This window comes from Trichechus manatus, unplaced genomic scaffold (assembly GCF_000243295.1).
Source record: "Trichechus manatus latirostris isolate Lorelei unplaced genomic scaffold, TriManLat1.0 scaffold00057, whole genome shotgun sequence".
NCBI classification, from domain to species: domain Eukaryota; kingdom Metazoa; phylum Chordata; class Mammalia; order Sirenia; family Trichechidae; genus Trichechus; species Trichechus manatus.
In genome coordinates this window covers 2,447,081-2,466,250 of record NW_004443993.1, presented here as the reverse complement: position 1 = coordinate 2,466,250, position 19,170 = coordinate 2,447,081, and the positions used below count along the sequence as shown (strand labels likewise).

At 40.4% G+C, this 19,170-nt stretch overlaps 1 protein-coding gene and 1 long non-coding RNA gene across 2 annotated transcripts in view; one reads left to right on the top strand and one right to left on the bottom strand.

The window, feature by feature from the left end:
- LOC101344790 (zinc finger protein 420) overlaps positions 1-19,170 on the bottom strand; it is a 347,019-nt gene that overhangs the window by 257,739 nt on the left and 70,110 nt on the right. Inside the window, 1 exon segment of the mRNA XM_023733218.1 lies at positions 17,410-17,985. Within this exon segment, the coding sequence (XP_023588986.1) occupies positions 17,410-17,985 (576 nt within the window).
- On the top strand, positions 5,465-9,850 carry LOC111820959 (uncharacterized). The gene is made up of 3 exons (XR_002824452.1): positions 5,465-5,496; positions 8,304-8,425; positions 9,798-9,850. It is a non-coding gene; the product is annotated as an uncharacterized LOC111820959 (long non-coding RNA).

The window sequence follows — 19,170 nt, the reverse complement described above, 5'->3', positions numbered from 1 at the left end:
TGCTCATAGGTGGATGAATTTACATCTGGATTCTCAATTCTGTTCCATTGGTCTATGTATCATTGTACCAGTATCAGGCTGTTTTGACTACAATGACAGTATAGTAAGTTTTAAATCAGGTAGTGTGAGGCCTCCCACTTTGTTCTTCTTCAGTAATGCTTTACTTATCCAGGGCCTCTTCCCTTTCTGTATGAAGTTGGTGATTTGTTTCTCCAGCTCATTAATAAATGCCAATGAAATTTGGATTGGGATTGCATTGTATCTGTAGATCGCTTTGGGTAGAATAGACATTTTCACAATGTTGAGTCTTCCTATCCATGAGCAAGGTATATTTTTCCACTTATGCAGATCTCTTTTAGTTTCTTGTAGTAGTGTCTTGTAGTTTTCATTGTATAGGTTTTTTTACATCTCTGGTTAGATTTATTCCTAAGTATTTTATCTTCTTGGGAGCTATTGTAAATGGTATTAATTTGGTGATTTCCTCTTCGAATTTCTCTTTGTTGGTGTAGAAGAATCCAACTGATTTTTGTATATTTATCTTGTATCCTGAAACTTTGCTGAAATCTTCTATTAGTTCCAGTAGTTTTCTTGTGGATTCTTTGGGGTTTTCTGTGTATAAGATCATATCATCTGCAAATAAAGATACTTTGACTTCTTCCCTACCAATTTGGATGCCCTTTATTTATTTTTCTAGCCTAATTGCTCTAGCTGGACCTCTAGCATAATGTTGAATAAGTGTGGTGATAAAGGGCATCCTTGTCTGGTTCCCATTCTCAAAGGGAATGCTTTCAAAGTCTCTCCATTTAGGATGATGTTGGCTATTGGCTTTGTATAAATGCCCTTAATTATTTTGAGGAATTTTCCTTGTATTCCTGTTTTGTTGAGAGTTTTTATCATGAATTCGTGTTGAACTTTGTCAAATGCCTTTTCTGCATCGATTGATAAGATCATGTCATTCTTGATTTTGTTTTATTTATGTGTGGATTATATTGATTGTTTTTCTAATATTGAACCATCCCTGCATAAGTGGTATAAATCCCACTTGATCATGGTGAATTATTTTTTTGATATGTTGTTGAATTCTGTTGGCTAGAATTTTGTTGAAGTTTTTTGCATCAGCGTTCATGAGGGATATTGGTCTGTAATTTTCTTTTTTTGTTGTGTCCTTACCTGGTTTTGGTATCAGTGTTATGCTGGCTTCATAGAATGAGTTTGGGAGTATTCCATCTTTTTCTCTACTCTGAAATACCTTTAGTAGTAGTGGTGTTAACTCGTCTCTGAAAGTTTGGTAGAATTCTCCAGTGAAACCGTCTAGGCCAGGGCTTTTTTTGGTTGGGAGTTTTTTAATTACCTTTTCAATCTCTTCTTTTGTTATAAGTTTATTTAGTTGTTCTACGTCTGATTATGTTAGTTTAGGTAGGTAGTGCGTTTCTAGAAATTTGTCCATTTCCTCTAGGTTTTCAAATTTGTTAGAGTACAATTTTTCATAGTATTCTGTTATTATTCTTTTAATTTCAGTTGGGTCTGTTGTGATATCACCCGTCTCATTTCTTATATGGGTTATTTGCTTCCTCTCCTTTTTTTCTTTTGTCAGCTTTGAAAATGGTTTATCAATTTTTTTGATCTGTTCAAAGAACCAGCTTTGGTCTTGGTAACTCTTTCAATTGTTTTTCTATTCTCTATTTCATTTAATGCTGCTCTAATTCTTATTTCCTTTCTTTTGGCGCCTGAGGCCTTGTTTTGCTGCTCTCTTTCTATTTGTTTGAGTAGTAGGGTTAATGTTTTGACTTTGACCCTTTCTTCTTTTTGGATGTTTGCATTTATTGCTATAAACTGACCTCTGAGCACTAATAAGATATGTTTTTATTCTCGTTTGATTCTATGAATTTCTTTATTCCATCCTTAAGTTCTTCTGTAACCCAGTAGTTTTTGAGCAAGGTGTTGTTCAGTTTCCATGTGTTTGATTTCTTTCCTTGCTTTTTCTGTTATTGATGTCTACTTTTATGGCTTTATGGTCAGAAAAGATGCTTCGTAATATTTTGATACTTTGCATTTTGTTAAGGCTTGCTTTATGGCCTGGTATGTGGTATATTCTGGAAAACGTTCCATGCTCATTGGAAAATAAAGTATACTTAGCTGCTGTTGGGTGGAGCGTTCGGTATATGTCCGTGAGATCAAGTTGGTTGATTGTAGCATTTAGATCTTCCGTGTCTTTGTTGAGCTGCTTTCTGGATGTTCTGTCCTCCACCAAAAGTGGAGTGTTGGAGTCTCCTACTATTATTGTGGAGCTATCTCTCTTTCCAATGCTGTTAGAGTTTGTTTTATGTATTTTGGGGCCCTGTCATTGGGTGTGTAAATATTTATTATAGTTATGTCCTCCTGGTGTACTGATCCTTTAATCATTATATAGTGTCCTTCCTTATCCTTTGTGGTGGATTTTAAAGTCTGTTTTGTCAGGGATTAATATTGCCACTCCTGCTCTTTTTTGAGTGTCGTTTCCTTGATATATTTTTTCCATCCTTTGAGTTTTTGTGTCTTTAAGTCTAAGGTGTGTCTCTTGTAGGCAGCATATACACGGATCGTGTTTCTTTATCCAATCTGCCACTGTCTTTATTGGTGCATTTAGTCCCTTTACATTCAGCTTAATTATTGATAGGTATGAGTTTAATGCTGTCATTTTGATGTCTTTTTGTGGGTTGCTGACAATTTCTTTGTTCCATTTAGTTTCTGTGCTAGTCGTTTTTCTTTATGTATTTTCATCTTTTTCATTGTTGTTGAGTTTGTATTTGCTGAGCCTTTATATTTTTCTTGTTTTTTATTTTGATGTGTAGGATTGTTAGTTTTCTTTGTAGTTACCTCAATATTTACCCCTATTTTTCTAAGTTTAAATAACTCTTTTATTTCTTTTTATTGCCTTGACTTCCTCTCTATATGAAAAATCTATGTCTACATTTTTAGTCCCTCTTTTTTGTTTTAATGTTGTCATCTTTTACATATTGATATCTTTTTCCCTATTTTCAGTGTTTTAGCTTTGATTTATTTTTATGACTTTCCTATCTGTGTTGATATCTGGTTGCTCTGTCCTGTGTTCTAGTCTTGCATTATCTGATGTTATTGATTTTCTAACTGGAGGACTCCCTTTAGTATTTCTTGTAATTTTGGTTTGGTTTGGTTTTTGCAAATTCCCTAAACTTCTGTTTATCTGGAAATGCCCTAATTTTGCCATCATATTTGAGACACAGTTTCCTGGATATATAATTCTTGGCTGGCAATTTTTTTCCTTCATGGCTTTATATATGTCATCCCATTGCCTTTCTTCCTGCATGGCTTCTGCTGAGTAGTCCAAGCTTATTCTTATTGACTCTCCTTTGTTGATGACTTTTCGTTTATCTCTAGGTGCTCTTAAAAGTCTCTGTTTATCTTTGGTTTTGGTAAGTTTGATTATAATAAGTCTTGGTGACTTTGTTTTGGAATCTACCGTATGTGGGGTTTGATGAGAATCTTGGATAGATATCTTCTCATCTTTCATATCAAGGAAGTTTTCTATCAACAAATCTTCAACAATTTTATCTACCCCTCCCCCACGTTCTGGTACTCCAGTCACTCATAGGTTATTTCTCTTGATAGAGTCCCACATAACTCTTAGAGTTTCTTCATACTTTTAAATTCTTTTATCTGATTTTTCCTCAAATAAGTTGGTGTCAAGTGCTTTATCTTCAGTCTCACTAATTCTGACTTCTACTGCCTCAATTCTGCTCCTATGACTTTCCACTGAGTTGTCTAATTCTGAAATTTTATTGTTAGTCTTCTGGATTTCTGTTTGCTGTCTCTCTATGGATTCTTGAAACCTATTAAATTTGTCATTATGCTCTTGAATGACCTTTTTAAGTTCCGCTACTGTTTTGTCTGTTTGTTCTTTTGATTTCTTTGCGTTCTCATGGATTTCTTTCCTAATTCTTGAAGAGTTCTGTATATTAATCTTTTTTATTCTGCCTCTGGTAATTCCAAGAAATTCTTTTCCTCCAGAAAATTTATTGATTCTTTATTTTGGGAGCTTGCTGAGGCCATCGTGGTCTGCCTCTTTATGTGATTTGATACTGACTGTTGTCTCTGAGCCATCAATAAATTATTATAATTTTTTTATTTTATATTCGCTTACTGTGTCCTAGCTTTTTGTTATGTTTTATTTTGATATGCCCAAATAGGCTGCTTGTGTGCACTAGTTTAATTATTTGTGCCTTTGAAGCTCTAACGTCTTGTCACCAGGTAGTTAGATCTGTTAGGAAGTATGTGAGCCCAGGAGTCTTAAACTTTCTTGTATGGATTCAGCTCAGGTGTCCAGGTAGTCACCAAGTGTGTGGTGCGGGCTCTCACCTACAGTCCTAGACAGGCAAGGGTGATTGGTGTAGGCACAGGTATCTGGATGCAATAGGGGGTCACATGCTGAGCAAGGCAGAGGACCGATGGCTGCCTCTGAGTGTCTGAAAGGAAAGCATGTTCCTGTTCCCTACAGCAAGTAGGTAGGTGAGTTTTGCAACTGGACTATGAGCACCTTATGCTGTTGGCTGTAAGGACTGGGGGGCGCCACTTATTCTTCGACCCCTCTCACAGGTGGCTAGGTGGCATGGGTGGAGCCACCAGTCCTCAAGCCCCTGATGTGGGCAGGTGAGGAGCCCAGTTAATGGGCAGTGTCAAATGTCACAAACCTGCCACTTCACAGCTGAAACAGTTGAAGTTAGACTTCAGGTATATACCCTGTTGTACTGTGGTAGTGAGGGCTTACACTGTTGAGGTGGGCCCACACAAGTCTATGCAGGGTTGAAAGGCATTCAAAGTCTGTGGACCCCTTATGCCTGTGCCTAGGCAAAGAGCTCTGCTAACCCTCAGTTCCTGGTTTAGGGGAGCCAGCAGCTTATTTTTTCCCTGTTTGTTAATTTGTTCCCTTTCCAAGGCTGGGAGAATGGCTCAGGGCACCTTAAGTGTCCTACTTGCAGCCCAGGGGACTCAGCAATTGCTGAAGCCAGCAGATCTGGGAGGGAGGAGGTAAATGGGAGAGAGGTTTTTCCCAGATGGGCTTTTCTTAATCCCCGAAGTAGGCTACACGCAAGTACTTATTCTTAGCTGCTTGAGTGCTGCTTTTCACTGGTTCTGGATGGCCGAGTAGACTCTCTGCCGCTGGGTCTCTCCCAATGTGGAAAATGCATGCCGAGCATCACTGCTTGCCTGCCTCACCATGCACCCGGAGCTGATCTGGGCTGAAGGGCTGCAGCTCCCACAAGGTCAGGTCTGGCAACTCCTTGCTGCTTCCAAACTGTCTCTCCCTCCCCCCACCACTCAGTCTGATTCCTCAACTTTGCCTTTGATGTTCAGGGCTCCTAGTTAGTCATATGCAATCGATTCATTTGTTTTTTCAGGTCTTTGTTGTAAGAGGGACAACAGGAAGCGTCTGACTACTCTGCCATCTTGGCCCCACCTCCCAATATTTATTTAATTAAGGTATGTACATTGTTTTTTAAGACATAATGCTATTGCACACTTAATAGACTATAGTATAGTGTAAACAAAACGTTTATATGCACTAGGAAATCAAAAAATTTGTGTGACTTGCTTTGTTGTGATATTCACTTTATTGCTGTGGTCTGGAACCGAACTCACAGTATCTCTGAGGTATGCCAGTATATGGTTTCTGAAGATATTCTTCCAGTCAGTAGCTTGCCTTTTCACTTTTTTGGTAAAAGCTTTTGATGAAACAAAAGTTTTTAATTTTTATGAGGTCTCATTTATGTATTTTGTCTTTTCTATTTATGCTTTTGTTATATCAGATAATCCATTGTTGAAAGGTAGGCCTGACAGCATTGCTCTTGCTTGTTCTTCTAAGAATTTTATGGCTTTAGTTTGCACATTTAGGTCCTTAATTTATTTTTAGTTTTTGTGTATGGTGTGAGGCATGGATCCTGTTTCATTTTTCTGCATGTGGAAAGCCAGTTTTCCCAGCACCATTTATTGAAGAGACTTTCCCATTGAATTTATTTTGCACTCTTGTCAAAAAGCAGTTAACCATAGATATGTGGATTTGTTTCTGGACATATCAAGGAAGTGCCTCACGTGGCTGTAGATGCTGGAAAGTCCCAAGTCCATGGGTCAGGCTGGAGGTGTCTCCTAACTCACAGCTACAAGGGCTGGTGAACCTAAATCAGCTGTTCAGATAGCAGGCCTCTTGCTCACAGGCTGTGAAGGCTGATGACTCCCAAGCTGCTAGCTCAAGTCCCCAAAACTTGAGGTCAGATGAACAGGAACCAGCTACAGGATCCAGAGCAAGCAAGAGCCAATGAGCTTTGCCAGAAAGTCCACCTATATTGGATGCAGGCCACACCCCTAAGAAATCACCCTTTCAACTATTTGGCTGTTTATAACAGATCTCATCATGGGGGTGATTACATGATCACATAGCTACCAAACTACATCAACTGCCAAACCATTGAGAATCATGGCCCAGCCAAGTTGACTCACAATCTTAACCACCACACTAGCCCTTATGCTTGTTCGTGCATTTCCCTTTATTAGAGATCTTTCTTTTTATATATAGCTTTGGATTACTTTCTAGTGTCTTTTCCCTTTCATATACAGAACTCCTGTTACTATTTTTTTGTTGGGCCAGTCTGGTGGATATGAACTCTCTCGGCTTCTGTTCGTCTGGGAATGTTTTAATTTCAACCTCATTCTTGAAGAATCGTTTCACTGGATATTCTTGGTTGAGTTTTTTTCCTTCAGCATTTTAAATATATCATTCCATTGCCTTCTGGCTTCTAATATTTCTGAGTAAAAATTGGCACTTACTCGTATTGGGGATCCTTTGTATGTGACTGCTTCTTTCTCACTGCTTTCAGGTTTCTCTATCTTTAATTCTTGAGAACCTATGATGTGTCTTGGTGTAGATTTCTTTGGGTTTACCCTGCTTAGGGTACTTTGAGCTTCTTGGGTTTGTAGCTTCATGTCCTTTGTTAGCTTGGGGAAATTTTCTGTCATTATTTTTCAAATATTCTTTCTGTCCCTTTCTCATTCTCATCTCCTTCTGGAATTCCTGTGATGCGTATATTAGTCCTCTTGTAGTCTCATAATTCCATTAAACTGTGCTAAGCCTTCTTGAATCTTCATTCTTGTTGCTTTTCAGTGTCTGTAATTTTAACTGTTTTACCTTCTAATTCGTTCTTTCTTCTGCCTGATTAAACCTGTTGGTAAGTCCTTCTATTGTGTTTCTCATTTCAGTTATATTCATTTGCAATATCTTTTTTTAGATCCTCATTTTGTTCTTGCATTGTTTTCCTTATTTCTCTGAGATCTTTGTTTTCCCTCAGTTTTTTTAATTATGTTTAATGCTGTTATGTTCTTCCATTTTTTTCATTATTTGGTCATCCCCTAGATGTACTTTCACTCCTTTTGTCATGATAATTTGGATGGCCCATTGTTTCTCTGTGTGTCTTGTGACTTTTTGGACATTGGAATTTTCGAGGGTGTTAACTTTCTTAATTTTCCCCAGTATTTGGTGTTTTTGTCCACACAACTTTATGCAAGAAACTCTTAGGTGGTCAGAGCCTTTGGCCTTTGCTTATCATTTCTGCTCTCTCTCTGGGATATCTTCTTATCCCTTCCTGATTTAATTTGGATTCAAAAGTTCTAGATCTCGTTTTTCAATTTTCTGTCTCTCCTAGACACACAAGAGAACATGCTGTGTGCTGTCCACCAGCTGACACCATCACTCATGCAAGATATTGTGTACTAATCAATCTGTCCACCAGGGGTTGTAGTACTCTCTGGTCATTACTCCCTTCCCTTCTGTTTCTGCAATCACATTTTAGTTGAAAAACTCACACCCAGTGAGCTCCCTTCAGGGATGGGTGTTGCCCTGTGGTTTTGCCCAAGGTTTCCTTCCCTGCTCTTTGGGGCTGCTTATATCTGAGCAGGATTCAGGGGTGCACAGGTAGACTTTCTTTCATTTCAGGAGGAGGAGGGGCTGGCACTCCCCAGAGGACCTCTGAGAGATCTGCCTTGTTGGTTTCAGAGCCTCAGTAGCCCTGTGGTGGTTAGGGGCACACTCTCCACTTAGGTGACCCACCTCCTGACTTGACTGTAGGAAACCTTATGTAGGAGTTCTTATCAGTCCAGCAGCTGACTGTTACTGGTTGGGAAAAGGGTAGTCACACTCCAAATGGATCCCCAGGGAGGTCTGCCTTATTGCCATCAGAACCCACACCATACTATGTTGGCTGTGGGTGTAGCCTCCACTCACAATGCCTTTTTCCTAGCACACAGCAGCCTTAGCCCTCAGCACTGGACAGAAGGGGAAGAAGACAGACCCAAGTGGAACTCCAATGAGGGGTGTCATTTTGGTTTCAGAGGCCTGAGCTATGGGGTGCACAGGAGGCAGGTAAGAGTGTTGAGTATGGGAGTAGACTCCACTGTAGGGGCCTTCTGTAACAGTTTGCAACACCCTGGCAACCAACAGTTACCGGGGGGGAGGGGGTGTCACGCTCTGGTCAGATCCCCACATAGGTCTGCCTTGTTGATATTAATATCCCCCCTGGTAGATTGTTGGTTGTGAATGCAGCCTCCACTCAAGATGCCTGCTTCCTAGCATAAAACAACCTCAGACAGCAGTCCTCAGCACCAACGGGAACTGGGGGTAGTCTAACCCAAAGTGACCCCCAGGGAGGTTTGTCTTGTTGGTTTCAGAGGCTTGAGCTATGGGGTACCCAGAGGCAGGTAGAGTGCTGACTATGGGAGCAGACTCCACTCCAGAGACCTTCTGTAGCAATTCACTGCAGGCTTGTAGGTGACAGTGTTCAGGTGGAGAAGGGGTTGTCATGCTCCAGACAGACCCCCAGGGAGGTCTGTCTTATTGCTATCTGAGACCCCCTGTAGTATGTTGGCTGTGGGTGTAGCCTCTACTCTAGATGCCTGCTTCTTAGTACACAGCAGCCTCAGTCAGTAGTCCTCAGTGCCAACCAGAAGGGTGAGCAGGCAGACCCAAACTGGCTCCCCAGGAGATCTGTCCTGTTGGTTTCAAAGGCCTGGGCTATGGGGTGCACAGGGAGTCAGGTAGAGTGTTGACTATTGGCACAGACTCCATTGCAGGGGGTGTAACAATCCGCAGTAGGCTTGCAGCTGACATTGTCCATGTGGAGGAGGTGCTGGAACCCTCCAAACAGACCCCTGGGAAGGTCTGCTTTATTGATTTTAGAGCAGAAGCTTGGAGTCCTGTCTCTCTGTAGAGGCGGGAGATGTGGTGGTTAGGGAAACAGTCTCTTTTTCTGGGGCAACTTCCCCAGTTCACAGCAGCTAGTAGCCCACGTGGCTGGGGGGAGGGACAGGGACAGTGGGAGAAGTGGTTTTCCTCCCGTATGTGATGCGATTTGATTCTTACCTGTCTGGAGTTCCCCGCGGCTTCCCTTTCCTCCCCAGTTCAGAGCCCCTCAAAGCCAAGTGCCATTTCCTTGTTATATTTGTGGGGGAGGGTCAAAGGATAGTCTGTTTACACAATGATATTGAAATGTTGACATTTGGCTTGGTGGAGGAATTATGGTAAGGATTCCTTGATGTTGCACAAAATGCTATGGCCACAGAAGTGCGTCTTTCAGCAAGAAGAGTGATGAGGAAGAGGAGGGAGAATAAGGATCACCCAGAACCACCTCTTTCAACCCTGTGTCTGTATCAACTCCACACCTTTGTTCACATCAAGGTGGAAATAGCACCTGGGAAAGTGGGTGAAGTAGACATGACTGATTGTGTTGCTTCCCTAGGTAAGAGCGTCATTTGATGTCTTGACTGCTGCTTTCATGGGCATTGATTGTGGAACCAAGTAGAATGAAATCCTTAGGAACTTCAATTTCTTCACCATTTATCATGATATGTTGTTTATTGGTCCAGTTGTAAGTATTTTTTCTTTATGTTCAGGTATTATCTATACTGAAGGCTGTAGTCTTTTACCTTCATCAGTAAGAGCTTCAAGTCATCTTTGGCAAGCAAGGTTGTGTTATTTGCATATCAGGTTGTTAATAAGCCTTCCTTCAATCCTGGTGCCACATACTTCTTCATATAGCCTCGCTTCTTGAATTACATTTTCAGCATATAGATTGAATAAGTAAGGTGAAAGAACACAACTCTGCCACACACCTTTTTCAGTTTAAAATCTTGTAGTATCCTCCTAGCTCTGTTTGGACTACTGCTTCTTGACCATGTACAGGTTCCTCATGAGCACAATTAAATGTTCCAGAATTCCCATTCTTCAACAGAACCATAAATGTTTGAGTCCCTCCTCTCCCTGAGGTTTCCTAGGATACCCAAAAGTGCATATGCCTTTTGGTCTCAGGGACAGAGAGAGATCAGACACATGGAAGGTGAGAGCATCCCTGAGCCAATGATTACATTGACTTTCATTTTTGAGGTGCTGCTCACTTACAGCTCAACCAAACGTCTAATGCTTTCAGTTTACCTAAAGCAAAAACAAGGGAAACCCTTAATGATATGGATTGACACAGTAGCCACAACAAAGGGCTCCAGTGTACTAATGATCGTGAGAATGGAGAACTGGGCAACATTTTATTCTGTTATACATAAGGTCACTGTAAAAATTGAATTGTGTCCCCCAAAATATGTGTTGTAAACCTTAACCTCTATGCCTGTGGTTATAATCCCATATGGGAATGGGTTGTCTTTGTTATGTTAATGAGGCAGGAATAGTATAGGGTGTGTCATGAGTCAATCTCTTTTGAGATATAAAAGAGATTAAAACAAGCAAGGGAGAGAAGTAGAGGTGGGGGAAGAGACATACCAAGCCACACAAAGATCTCCCAGGAGTAGAAGCTCAAAGACACAAGGACCTTCCTTCTGAGCCGACAGAGAAAGACATCCCCTAGAGCTGGCACCCTAAATTTGGGCTTCCAGCCTCCTAAAATGTGAGAAAATAATTTTGTTTGTTAAAGCCATCTGCTTGTAGTATTTCTCTTGCAGCAGCACTAGAAAACTAAGGCAGTCACCAGAGTCGGAGCCTACTCAGTGGCAACTAACAACCACAAAGCGATCAAATGGAAAAGTTCTCATTGTTGACACCATTTGTGTCAACTCTGGGGATCCTCTGACTCTGTTTTGGCTGAGGCTGCAGGGCTTTTAGCTCCATTATAAGGATAACATCCCTTCCTACACCCACCTAGTGGAGACTGAACCACCATCAAGGGGTCATTTGGATGCCTTGTTTCAATCGTACCTTTTGGCATTCAATCTCATGAATAGGTAGGACACAAGCGGACGCATACTCCCCTCGTCTTCTGAGAAGAGAGTTCATTACTGGTTTTCAGGGTGTTTTACATCTCTGAACCTGGCACAGATAACCCTTGCCATTTCTCTTCCAGAAAGCCATGTTTCTGTCAGCATGCCACCTTCATTGCCAAAAGTGTTAGACCTGAGATTCCATTGTATTTACTTGGAAACTAGTAAGGTAGCACGTTACTCTTTCATGGAAGCTGGCAGAAGATCTGAAACTCTGGATTCAGAGACAAAAGACTTTACTACAGCATGGACTTTACCACAACAGTAGGACTTTACAGCAGCATGTGTCAGCATCTTTACATTGATCTCCCTTGCATCCCAGTTCTTCAGAGGCAATCCCTAGATGATGCTTGCTTGCATATGCACTGGATTGTGTTACAGGAGAGGAACACTGAGGTTAGGAAACTCAGTTTTATAGGAGACAGTAAGCAAGCCTGCTCTTTGTCCCAAAAGGAGAGATTATCTCATCTCTCAAGGTTGCTCACTGAAAAGACAGCCCTGAGAAATGACATAAATAAGGAGGGGTCAGGACCTTGCATTCTTGGTATGCTTAGCAAGATGTCTAGGAGCATGAGATCCAAGGAGAAATGTATCTCAACAATCCACCTCTGGGCCTTATATCATTTGGTTTCTGATGAATTATAACATTAATATGTCACTCTGTCAGTCACTGATTAACCTGACCAGATTGACAGGCTCAGACCAAATCCATTCAACTAAACTCAGACAGCATTTATTAAAGCTACTGTGGGGAAGAACTGCCTCCTCAAAGTAGAGTCAACCTTAATGACGTAGATGGAGTCAAGGTTTCAGAACCTTCATTTGCTGATATGGCAAGATGCAAAATGAGAAGAAACAGCTGCAAACATCCATTTATAATTGGAACGTGGAATGTATGAAGTATGAATCTAGGAAAATTGGAAGTCATCAAAAATGAAATGGAATGCATAAAGATCGATATCCTAGGCATTAGTGAGCTGAAATGGACTGGTACTGGAATTTTGAATCAGACAATCATATGGTTTCCTGTGCCAGGAATGACAAATTGAAGAGGAATGGCATTGCACCCATTGTCAAAAAGAACATTTCAAGATCTATCCTGAAGTACAGCGCTGTCAGTGTTAGGAAAATATCCATATGCCTATAAGAAAGACCAATCAATACAACTATTATTCAAATTTACACACCAACCTCTAAGGCCAAAGATGAAGAAACAGAAGATTTTTACCAACTTCTGCAGTCTGAAGTTCATCAAAATATGCAATCAGGATGCACTGATAATTACTGATGATTGGCATGTGAAGGTTGGAAAAAAAGAAGAAGGATCAGTAATTGAAAAATATGGCCTTGGTGACAGAAATGACACCAAAGATTGCATGACGGAATTTTGCAAGACCAACGACTCATTCATTGCAATTACCTTTTTTCAACAACATAAATGGTGACTATACACGTGGACCTCGCCAGGTAGAAAGCACAGGAATCAAATCAACTACATCTGTGGAAAAAGACGATGGAGAAGCTCAGTATCATTGGTCAGAACAAAGCCAGGGGCCGACTGCAGAACAGACCATCAGTTGCTCATATGCAAGTTCAAGTTGAAGCTGAAGAAAATTAGAGCAGGTCCATGAGACTCAAAATACGACCGTGAGCATATCCCACTTGAATTTAGAGACCATCTCAAGAATAGATTTGATGCACTGAACACTAACGACTGAAGACTAGACAAGTTGTGGAATAACATCAAAGACATCATACATGAAGAAAGCAAGAGGTCATTAAAAAGACAGGAAAGAAAAGCCAAAATGGATGTCAGAAGAGACTCTGAAACTTGCTTTTAACATTGAGTAGCTAAAGCAAAAGGAAGAAATGATGAAGTACAGGAAGTGAACAGAAGATTTCAGAGGGCATCTCAAAAAGATAAAGTATTATAATGAAACGTGCAAAGACCTGGAGATAGAAAACCAAAAGGGAAGAACACCCTAGGCATTTCTCAAGATGAAAGAACTGAAGAAAAAATTCAAGGCTCGAGTTGCAATATAGAAGGATTCTATGGGGAAAATATTGAACAACACAGGAAACATCAAAAGAAGATGGAAGGAATACACAGTCACTGTACCAAAAAGAATTGATGGACATTCAGTCATTTCAGGAGGTAGTATATGATCAAGAACTGATGATACTGAAGGAAGACGTCCAAGTGCACCAAAGAAAATGGCAAAAAACAAGGCTACAGGAACCGACGGAATACCAGTTGAGATGTTTCAACAAATGGATGCAGTGCTGGAAGTGCTCACTCGTCAATGCCAAGAAATTTGGAGGACAGCTGCCTGGCCAACAGACTGGAAGAGATCCATATTTGTGCCCATTCCAAAGAAAGGTGATTCAATAGAATGCTGAAATTATCAAACAATATCATTAATATCACAAACAAGTAAAATTATGCTGAAAATGATTCAAAAATTGGTTGTAGCAGTACACTTGACAGGGACTGCCAGAAATTCAAGCCAAATTCTGAGGAGGATGTGGAACAAGGGATATCATTGTTGATGAAAGTGGAGAATACCAGAAAGATGTTTACCTGTGTTTTATTGACTACGCAAAGGCATTCAGTTGTGTGGATCATACCAAATTATGGATAATGCTGTGAAGAATGGGAATTCTAGAACGCTTAATTGTGCTCATGAGGACCCTGTACATAGAACAAGAAGCAGTTGTTCGAAGAGAACAAGGGGATACTGTGTGGTTTAAAGTCAGGAAAGGTGTGCATCAGGGTTGTATCCTTTCACATAAGTTTTCAATCTGTATGCTGAACAAATAATCTTACGGAAGCTGGACTATAAGAAGAACAGGGCATCAAGTTTGGAGAAAACTCATTAACAACCTGCCTTATGCAGGTGATACAACCTTGCTTGCTGAAAGTGAAGAAGACCTAAAGCACTTACTGATGAAGATCAAAGACCACAGCCTTCAGCATAGATTGTATCTCAACATAAAGAAAACAAAAATCCTCACAACTGGACCAATAAGAAACATCATTATACACGGAGAAAAGATTGAAGTTGTCAATGATTTCATTTTACTTGGATCCATAATCAACACCCATAGAAGCAGCAGTCAAGAAATCAAACAACATATTGCACTGGGCAAATCTGCTGCAAATGACTTCTTTAAAGTGTTAAAAAGCAAAGATGTCACCTTGAAGACTAAGGTGCGCCTGACCCAAGCCGTGGTGTTTTCAATCACCCCATATGCATGTGAAAGCTGGGCAATAAATAAGGAAGACCAAAGAATTGACACCTTTCTGTTATGGTGTTGGCGAAGAATATTGAATATACCATGGACTGCCGAAAGAATGAACAAATTTGTCTTGGAAGAAGTACAGCTGGAATGCTCCTTGGAAGTGAGGATGGTGAGACTTCGTTTCCTGTACGTGGACATATTACTATCAGGGACCAGTCCCTGGAGAAGGACATCATGCTTGGTAGAGGGTCAGCAAAAAAGAGAAAGACCCTCGATGAGATGGATTGACACAGCAGCTGTAACAATGTGCTCAAGCATAACAATAATTGCGAGGATGGCACTGGATCAGGCAGTGTTTTGTTCTGTTATACATAGGGTCGCTATGAGTCAGAACCGATGGGATGGCACCTAACAACAACAACAAGACTATCGTTAGGACTCCAAGTGGCAAAATGAGACCAACCTGTAGTGTTGACCTCAACCATCCCCACCTCCCAACTGTGAATAAGTTTGAGCAGGGTATAGTAGGTCCTAATTCAGAAAATCAGGATGTAACAATCTAAGGCCAATCTGTTATCCATTGCAACCCATATGAGGGAGTGAAACTAATCTGATCTTTGTTGTCATTGCTAATAATTAAAGGGTGCAAAAGATAGGTTATATAGCAACTCCCCTCCCCAAGAGAGAGCCATCCTGTGACCTGCTGTCCTCATACATACAAACATGTAATACGAAATGGCACAGGTCACTCCAGCCCAGAATTTCTTGTTAAACTTGATTTGGATTACCATTATACTGGTTAAAGTCCCAAAGACAGTGTCACCAAGCAGTTGCATCATTGATCACCATACATAACTCAAGGCTACTCAGGCATCAGAAGTTATGAATTTGTATCATTCAGACTGAAACAAGGTTGTGCTGGTCAGCATGTCAGTACCCAGGGCCCAGTGATGGCATCAGGGGCTGTCAATAATGGCATCAATAACAACTGAATATCAGGAGCAGACATGTCCATGAATTTTTCTGTTTTCATAGCATGTACAGAGGAATAACAAATCCAGCAGAGGATCAGATTGCCAGACACAACTGTTGCTTGACTCAGCAGAACAATGATTGCTTTTCCAGGCTATGGTGCTGGATGTAGTGGTCAAAGACAGCATTCGTTTTTCCCACCCCTCCCTGCACTTCCCAAGGTCAAAGGTATTGCCTCCTTAGTTGCTGGTGTTGCTCTCCCTTCGTGGCCACAAAATCAGTCTCATATCAGCAGCTATAATCTCACCTTTTCTCCACTCATTCCCTGCTCACACTTGGACATTTTATTCAAAAGGATCAGATGCAAGAGGGATACAAGAGCATATTTACAAAATTTACAGAGATGTATTATATTCCACACCTTAGCCAGTGTGAGCCACTGTAGATAAGACTTGGAGAGAAGTGTACTCAATCAAGTGATCATTGTCTTCACTATATACCATCACTGGTTGCTGTTGAATTCATCCTGACTCATGGCAACCCCCTGTGTGTCAGAGTAGAACTGTGCTCTATAGGATTTTCAATGGCTGATTTTTCAAAAGTAGATTACCAGGTCTTTCTTTTGAGGTGTCTCTGGGTAGACTCTAATCTACAACCTTTTGGTTAACAGATGAGTGTGTTACCTGTTTGCACCACCCATGACTCCCTTCACTATCGAAGACCATCAATCCAACAAGAGAATCCTGGTGGCTGAAACAGGATTAAGTGGGACTCCCACAGGCCCCCTTTTGGCCAGGCTGCCACTTGATGATGCCATCAGGAGACAGCAAAGGAGTTAGGCCAGGTAGGAGACTGGCCTGGCACTGCTCTTAGGAAAAAGAAAGACACACTGTGCACAAGAATGATCAGGAAGAATCACGAATGTTCAAAATAGATCTATGTAACCACCTAGAAAGCCATGTTTTTGTGAGCAGACCATAAGATTTCAGGACTCAGAGAAGCATTTCCTACATTCATTATATTCACAGTTTCTCTTGGGTGTGAATTTCTCCATGTTTACTAAAGAATCAAATGAAAAAATAATGATTTTCCAACACTTCTTACAATCATAAAGTTTTTCTTCACTCCTATTACAGGAGATCACAGTTGGATATTAAAGTATTAGGCAGAACTACAATTTTCCCACATATCTTACATTCACAGGGTTTCTCTCCACTGTAAGATCTTATTCAGTAAGACCCGAGGAATCAGTGAAGGGTCTTCCACATGTCTTACATTTGTACAGCTTCAGTGTGAATTCATACATACTAGCTTTCTCATATTCCTTAAATTCATAGGATATTTTTCAACTGAGTTCTTAAATCGTAAGATATGAAGAACAAGCGAAGGTCTTCCTGTACCTTTGCATTCACAGGGTTTTACTCCAGTGTGAATTCTCATGTGGCTATTAAGGTTTTATGACGTGATTTCCATACATAGTCTTTCATCAATATGAGATTTCATGTATTATGGCATGTGAAATATTTAAAGGTTGTGCCACTTTCCTCACCTTCCTAGGGGTTTTGTCATAATTTTAGATGTGTAAAATAAGCATTGTGGAACGAGTAAATGCTTTCCTTCATGCCTTATAAGCCAAAGGCTTCTCTCCAATAAGAGTTCTTAATTGTTCTCTAAGGTATGAAAAATTAATGAAGGCTCTTCCACATTCCTTATATTAATGGAGTTTTTGTCCACTCTAAGTTCTTACATATTATGGAAGGTCACTGGTCTTTCACCAGCTGAGTTCGGATATGACTGTTAAAGTCTGCCGTACATTTAAAGGCTTTTTCACATACTTTACATTCATAGAACCTCTCTCGTGTGATTTCTTACATGTTTAGAAAGTGCTGAAGACTGAATGAAGGCTTTTCCACATTCCTTACATTTGTAGGGTTTCTCTCCAGTGTGGGTTCGCATATGAATATTAAGGCATGTGGAATATCTAAAGGCTTTCCCGCATTCCTTACATTCATAGGGTTTTTCTCCAGTATGAGTTCGCATGTGCATATTAAGGCTTGTGGAACGAGTAAAAGCTTTCCCACATTCCTTACATTCATAGGCCTTCTCTCCAGTGTGAGTTCTTAAATGTACAGTAAGGCCTGAGGATTGGGTAAAGGCTTTCCCACATTCCTTACATTGATATGGCTTTTCTCCACTGTGAATTCTTACATGTTGATTAAGACTTGAGGAATCAGTGAAAGCTTTCCCACATTCCTTACATTCATATGGTTTTTCTCCAGTATGAGTTCTGCTGTGTAACATAAGTCCTGAGGACTGAGTGAAGGCTTTCCCACATTCCTTACACACATAAGGCTTTTCTCCACTGTGAATTCTTACATGTTCTGTAAGGTGTGAGGAATTAGTGAAGGCTTTCCCACATTCCTTACATATATAGGGTTTTTCTCCAACGTGAGATCTCACATGTACCTTAAGGTATGACTGATTAGCAAAGGCTCTCCCACAGTCTTTGCATTCATATAGTTTTTCTCGTGGGTGAGTTTTTTTGTGCACAATATTTCGAAGTTGATTGAAAGCTTTTTCACGTTGATAATCCTCAGAAGATTTCTGCCCAATCTGGGTTCTTTTGATCACAGTACAGCTAGAGTTCTTACTGAAGGCTCTTCCATGTTGATTACCCTTATGTGCTTTCTCTCTAATGTGAGTTCTCATGTGAGTCTCAAGGCATGAATGTTCACTGAAGGCTTTTCCACATTGTTTACAGTCATAATGTTCCACCCCAGTGTGGATTCGCTCCTGTTGATGAAGAGACAAATGATGACTAAAAGCTTTTTCACATCCATTACAGTTACATTCTCATCATGATTCTTGTTATGTATAGGAAATACTACTATGAATGAAGATTTTACCATTTTCACTGCATGTATAGTTTCTGTCCTGTTTTTAGTTATTTCAAGTTAAATTTTGTGATCATACAGCCAAGAGACTGTATTATAGTCTCTACTTCCACAGGGCTTTTTAGAGACAGTTTGTCTAATAATTGTTAAGACTAATTTATGTATCAAATATGTTAAATATATGAGGATGCTTACTTGTAGTAACTCTCTGTGAAGAAACAGGTTTTGAGCTAAGTGTAGTGTGTTCTCCAAATTTATAATATTCAAAGAATCTCTCTAAAGATTCTGTTTTCTCTTGGGTAAATGCTATTTGCTTCATATGTTTTTCATTATTTTGGGGCTGCTGTTCTATCTTATGGAGCCCTAGTGGTGCAGTGGTTAAGAGTTCAGTTGGTAACCAAGAGGTCAGCAGTTCAAATCCACCAGCTGCTCCTTGGAAACCCTATGGGGCAGGTCTACTCTGTCCGATAGGGTTGCTATGAGTCTGAATCGACTCAACGGCAATGAGTTTTTTGTTTTTTGGGTTCTATCTTATGGAGTCCTGCTGGCACAGTGGTTAACAGCTACAGCATGCTACAGCTGCTAACCAAAAGGTCAGCAGTTTGAATCCACCAGCCACTCCTTCGAAACCCTATGGAGCAGTTCTATTCTGTCCTGTAGGGTTGCTATGAGTCGGAATTGACTCAACATCAATGGGTTTGATTTTTTTTTTGGTTCTATCTTATGGTATTCCATCTAT